A 6674-nucleotide genomic window follows, 5' to 3' on the forward strand; every position below is an offset into this window, starting at 1 on the left:
TGCAGTGGCCGGATCTCAGCTCACTGCAAGCTCCGCCTCCCGGGTTTACGCCATTCTCCTGCCTCAGCCTCCCGAGTAGCTGGGACTACAGGCGCCCGCCACCTCGCCCGGCTAGTTTTTTGTATTTTTTAGTAGAGACGGGGTTTCACCGGGTTAGCCAGGATGGTCTCCATCTCCTGACCTCGTGATCCGCCCGTCTCGGCCTCCCAAAGTGCTGGGATTACAGGCTTGAGCCACCGCGCCCGGCCAATTTTTTGTATTTTTAATAGAGACGGGGTTTCACCGTGTTAGCCAGGATGGTCTTGATCTCCTGACCTCGTGATTTGCCCGCCTTGGCCTCCCAAAGTGCTGGGATTACAGGCGTGAGCCACCGCACCCGGCCAAGGCTCTTTTATTTATAAATTACCCAGTCTTGGGTATATCTTTACAGCAGTGTGAGTACAGACTAATACATAGAGACATTTAATTTTTCTGTTTTGCCTCCTAATATAAAAATTGTTGGCTAAAAGGCCGGGTGCGGTGGCTCACACGTGTAATCCCAGCACTTTGGGAGGCAGAGGCAGGCAGATCACTTGAGGCAGGAATTCAAGACTAGCCTGGTCAACACAGCAAAACCCTGTCTCCACTATAAAAAAAAAAAAAAAAAAAGCCAGGTGTGGTGGCACATGCCTGTAATCCCAGCTACCCAGGAGGCTGAGGCATAAGAATTGCTTGGACTGGGGAGGCAGAGGTTGCAGTGAGCTGAGATCGCACCACTGCACTACAGCCTGGGCGACAGAGTGAGACTCGGTCTTAAAAAAAAAAAAAAAAAAAAAAAAAAAACTAAAAAAGGGAACAAAACCATTTAACTAAATGGTAGTTTTTATTATATGCCTTATGGAAACTAACTGTTTGCTTCTATTTTCTATCTCTGAAACTCTTCAGGTAGTCCTACTCAGTGTTATCCATGCTGGTCTCCAGGTTAGCAAATGGTTTTGTTACCAGTTTCTGGTAAGCACACAAAGTAGGAGTACGTGTTAAACTTTTATAACAATTTGAATTTGTGATGATACCCAAGTACATTATGGTGTATTTTACAAAAATATTGAGCTGTGATAGTTTGGGGAAAAAAACTGATGCTTCATCATAGACTATTTATTTATTTATTTATTTATTTATTTATTTATTGAGATGGAGTTTCACTCTTGTTGCCCAGGCTGGAGTGCAATGGTTCAATCTTGGCTCACTGCAAACTCCGCCTCCCAGGTTCAAGTGATTCTCCTGCCTCAGCCTCCCAAGTAGCTGGGATTACAGGCACATGCCACCATGCCCGGGTAATTTTTGATTTTTAGTAGAATGGGGTTTCACCATGTTGGTCAGGCTGATATTGAACTCCTGACCTCAGGTGATCCACCTGTCTTAGCCTTGGTGCTAGGATTACAGGCGTGAGCCACCGCAACTGGCCACAGACAGTTTTTAAAGCAGCACTGGTTAGCAAACGATAGCCCACAAGCCAAATCCAGCCCACCAGTTGTTTCTGTATGGCCCATGAGCCAGGGAAAGTTTTTTGCATAACCACTTACAATTAATTTGATGATAGGGAACGCTAACTTCGGATTCCAATTAAGTGAAAGGTTATCCTCCCCCAAATAATTCCATTCTTATTAGTAGATCCTTATTATTATTATTATTTGAGACAGAGTCTTGTCCTGTCACCCAGGCTAGAGTACAATGGTGCGATCTCAGCTCACTGCAACCTCCATCTCCCAGGTTCAAGCGATTCTCCTGCCTCGGCCTCCTGAGGGATTACAGGCACGCACCACTGCATGGGCTAGTTTTTGTATTTTCAGTAAAGACAGCGTTTCACCATGTTGACCAGGCTGGTCTCCAACTCCTGACCTCGTGATCCGCCTGCCTCAGCCTCCCAAAGTGCTGGGATTACAGGCATAAGCCACTGCATCTGGCCGATCCATATTATTAAAAAGCCTAAATAAATATATTCTAATTTTAATTTTGTAAAAAAAAATTGTGGAAATTTGTTTTCTCTCTTCTTACAAATATGTATGTAATATCCCTGGTTTGGCCTCTTGGTCTGCAAAGACTAAAATATTTTCTCGCTGACCCTTTAAAGAAAAGTGTGTTGATCACTGTTCTAGAGCATATAACATACTAGCTGGTACAGAATCAGTCTCAAATATGCATTTAAGTTAATGTGTGCATGTACATACTTATCTCCTATGTATGGACTTCATACTATATATTTATTTCATTATATGAGTTGACCTAATAAGTAATTGATTAATTTTTGCCCAAGTATAAGGTTCTCTAAAAAACTAGCTAGAGATTTTTCAGAGATACAGCCTGAAGCTGACCCTTAAACCAAGTTCCCTGACTCATTATATTGTGCCAGTCTCATCAGTTGTTCCTATTAAGTCTTGAGGCTGTGTTCCTGATGTCCAATGAAGCATGCCTTTCTATCCTTACTGCCTGAGAAAGCCCCAGTTTGGTAGGCCATACAAGTAACATCTATACCCTAGAAGAATGACTTTAGTGTGTAGGCCTATACTTAGCCTCAAATGGACCTTGAAGTTTGTCATTCTTTTTCAATGAACAGAAGTGTCCTTTGTACGCTTATAAGTGTACAGGTATACTTGTACGCGTGCACAATGTAAATGCTCAATAAATACTGATTCTTTAGAGATTCTTTTTTTTTTTTTGAGACGGAGTCTCACTCTGTCGCCAGGCTGGAGTGCAGTGGCGCGATCTTGGCTCACTGCAACCTCTGCCTCCTGGGTTCAAGCGATTCTCCTGCCTCAGCTTCCCAGGTAGCTGGGACTACAGGTGTGCGCCACCACACCCAGTTAATTTTTGTATTTTTAGCAGAGACAGGTTTTCACTATTTGGCCAGGATGGTCTCGATCTCTTGACCTCGTGATCCACCTGCCTCAGCTTCCCAAAGTGCTGGGATTACAAGCTTGAGCCACCGCGCCCAGCCTCTTTAGAAATTCTTAAATCAAGTAGGTCTATGATTTTAGATACATAGCATTTTGATCCTGAGCCTATTCTTCTATAGACTTTCCAGGCTACCTTGAACTTACTGCTACAAAGGCCTTATTATATAACCTATCCCTTATATTGTTAATATTTCTAGATGTAAAACTCATTTCAGATAAGCTGCATTATAGTTCTCAGGCTTGGCGGGGGTCTGAATTTTTTCTAGAACATGAGTCAAATTAACTTGGGAAACATTTCAGTAATATCTCAATGCAGTTATCAGATTACCATCACTGGCAATTAAATGACTATAATAAACTAGATATTTTACTATAATAAGTTGGAAGAGTCTGTCAGGTAATAGCACTTTTATCTAAAGTGGTTTGTAAAGCCAATATGATGAAATTGAGAGTAAAAGCTTTCCTTTATAGAAAATATACTACAATAATTTGGGTATTAGAAGAGATGCCAATTAATACTGAAATATTTGGCTATAGCTACTGCCACGAAATCAATGTATTTCATTCTTAAATGCATGTTGATTTAAATAGTGGCTCCCCTTTTCTATGCATCCAAGCAGAATCCCAAAAGTCAGCAAAATAGAACAAAATCATAAATCTTGCTCATTACACAAACTGTTAAACACTCAAAGAAATAACAAAAAGATACTATTTGTATTCCTCATAGGTAAGAGGATTCTGTTTCTTCTATAAAAATCTAGGCTGGGTGCGTTGGTTCATGCCTGTAATCCTAGCACTTTGGGAGGCCAAGGTGGGCAGAAACTCTGAGGTCAGGAGTTTGAGACCAGCTGGCCAACATAGGGAAACCCCATCTCTACTAAAAATACAAAAATTAGCCCGGCATGGTGGTGTGGGCCTGTAATCCCAGCTACTTGAGAGGCTGAGGTTGCAGTGAGCTGAGATCGCACCACTGCACTCCAGCCTGGGCGACAGAGAGAGAGTCTGTTGCAAAAAAAAAAAAAAAAATTTAAAAGATATCCAATATTTAATATTTCTTACCTCTAAAATTCCTTTTCTTTTCTTTTCTTCACTGTCTGTGAATCCACTTATGATTTGATAACAGTCTTTACAAACTTTGCTCAATTTACCACCATCATATTCAAGTTGAGCTTTGTAGTCAGAGCATTTCCAACAAACCACCTTAAATTTAAAAGAAAAATGAACAGTAATCATATTTAAAGGATACGATTTAAGCAGTAATCAGTTATAGGTAATAATAAATGAGAAAATGTTAAGCATAGAAGGCAGATTTTGTTAGAAAAGAACATCCCTATAAACACTAGAAGTACGTATCATGGTGTTTCAACCCTGTTTGTGACAAGCTCTGCTCACTCATCCTTCTTTTCCTGGCCTCTAAAGGCAGAAGTCACTCAAAGGCTTAGTCTAGATCTTGACTCTTCATACTTCTGGATGTTTGTCAATATCCTTTCCAAACTGCTCATGACCTTCCCTGGTCTCTCCTACCCCACCTCACACCCTCCTCCCAACCCAGTCCCCTCTCATAGTCCTCTCTATTGAAGGAAATGGGGCAGTCATACAACTGGTCCTGTGTCAGACACATATGAGTCATCCCCAAAATCTCTTTCGATCTTACTCAAGGATTTTCCATTTTACAAAGTCCTGCTGATTTTACTTCCTAAATATTTCTTCAATCTATTTTTCCACAACTTCCTTACAAGAACCCAAGTCCATGGCTACTTTTCTACTTGTGACTGGTCCTTGTAGCATTCTTACTGGTTTACAGGCCTCCACTCTTACACCTCCTCCAAGCTATAATATCTTCCAAACAGTGGAGTGCCACCCTTTAAAAAATGCTAATCTGGGTGGGTGTGGTGGCTCACACCTGTAATCTCAGCACTTTGGGAACCTGAGAAGGGCAGATCACCTGAGTCCAGGAGTTCCAGACCAGCCTAGGTGGAGACAGTGCTAGTGCACTCCAGCCTGGGTGACAAAGCAAGACCCTGTCTCAAAAAAAAAAAAAAAAAAAAAAAGCTACTCTGATTTATTCCTCCTCTATTTAAAATCCTTCAGTCTTTCCTTTGCTCTTGGCTAAAGAACCAACTCTTAATCATGGCCTACAAAGTCCTGCATAATTTGCCCTCTTTCTGGACTGTGTCTTCAGTGACACTGGTTTCTTACAGTTCCCAAAGGCCATGCTCACTGCCTCTCTCCTCTCTGCTTCACTAAGTTAACTTGTGCTCACCCTTCAGATGTTGGCTCAAATTCCAGTTCCTCAAGGAGGACTCCTCCAAATCCCAGACACAGTATGTCTCCTGTCAGCGCTCCCTGCATTTTCTTTCATAGCACTGATTACAGTTTTTAATTGTATTCTTGCATTATTATTTGATTGTTTTATCTCCCTTACAGGGCTGTAAGCTCCAGGATAGACTGTCTTTGAGTATTCTGCTCACCAGACACACAATAAACATTTACAGAATACCAATGAATGAATATGATGCCAATGTGCATGATTTCTTAGTGATAATCTTTTACTATTATAGAATAATTGTTTAAAATCTTCTAGTTTAACAGATTATCTTCTTGCTTATAGAAGTATAGTTTCCCCTCAATTTATAGTAGACAAATTGTATTAAAGAAAATATATTAGTCAAATTTTTGGTGTAGGTTTACAGCATTTAAAATTCATGATAAAAATGTTCTACTGTTTGCTCATAATTACAATGAAATTACTCTGGGATTTAGAATTAGACATACCTGTATCTGCAAACACACACCATCCCTTTTGTTTGTTTTCAAACCATAGCACAGTATTTTGACCACGCACATGCAAACACATTTTTTGTTTGCTTACTGAAGGCGAGTAGGCCAATACCAAAATAATTTCAGGCAAACTCAATGATAGATTTTAAAAGTCTTACTCTGATTTAAAAAAAAAAAAAAAGCTATTTGGACCAGGCATGGGGGCTCATGCTTGTAATCTCAGCACTTTGGGAGGCCAAGGCAGGCAGATCACGACGTCAGGAGTTCGAGACTAGCCTGGCTAGCATGGTGAAACCCCGTCTCTACTAAAAATACAAAAAATTAGCCCGGCATGGTGAAGCCCGCCTGTAGTCCCAGCTACTCGGGAGGCTGAGGCAGGAGAACTGTTTGAACCCAGCAGGCAGAGGTTGCAGTGAGCTGAGATCGCGCCACTGCACTCCAGCCTGGGTGACAGAGTGGGACTCCGTCTCAAAAAAAAGAGCTGTTTGCTGTCAATTTAATTTTGCTCACAAAAGTACTGTAGTGAGTCAAAAATAAGTCTGAGGAAAATAGGAAGAATAACTAAAACAACTATCAGTAAGAACTGTTGCACTTAAGCACACAATGTATTCACTCATAACACTGTAAACACCTACTGTTCTCTGTCTCCCATTCCTTTTAGGAGAAGGGCTATGATCTTTAACTTGGTTTACAAGGCCCTCCAAAAATTGCCACTGCCTCTCTCCAGCTTCATTCCATAGTTTGTTCCTCACTTTTTCCATATGAAACTCAGCTCAATGGCTGACCAAATCATGATCAAATTATGTTAACATGTAGCATCACTGCATTTAAATATTAGCAATATAGTTATTAACTTACAATCAGAAACATATTTTTGGATAAGGAACTTGAAATTCCATAAACAAGAGGGGAATTTATAAAGTATTAAAGAAACACAAAACCAGAAAAGTATAAGTTTTT

General features: G+C 40.7%; 1 protein-coding gene across 4 annotated transcripts in view; it reads right to left on the reverse strand.

The window, feature by feature from the left end:
* Positions 1–6674, reverse strand: part of FGD4 (FYVE, RhoGEF and PH domain containing 4) — a 273188-nt gene that overhangs the window by 10844 nt on the left and 255670 nt on the right. For all 4 annotated transcript variants that reach the window (XM_017886972.1, XM_017887112.1, XM_017887190.1 and 1 more), the window contains one exon: positions 3993–4133. In XM_017886972.1, the coding sequence (XP_017742461.1) occupies positions 3993–4133 (141 nt within the window). The remainder of the gene's footprint in view (positions 1–3992; positions 4134–6674) is intronic.

Source organism: Rhinopithecus bieti, unplaced genomic scaffold (assembly GCF_001698545.2).
Source record: "Rhinopithecus bieti isolate Rb0 unplaced genomic scaffold, ASM169854v2 scaffold_72, whole genome shotgun sequence".
NCBI lineage: Eukaryota > Metazoa > Chordata > Mammalia > Primates > Cercopithecidae > Rhinopithecus > Rhinopithecus bieti.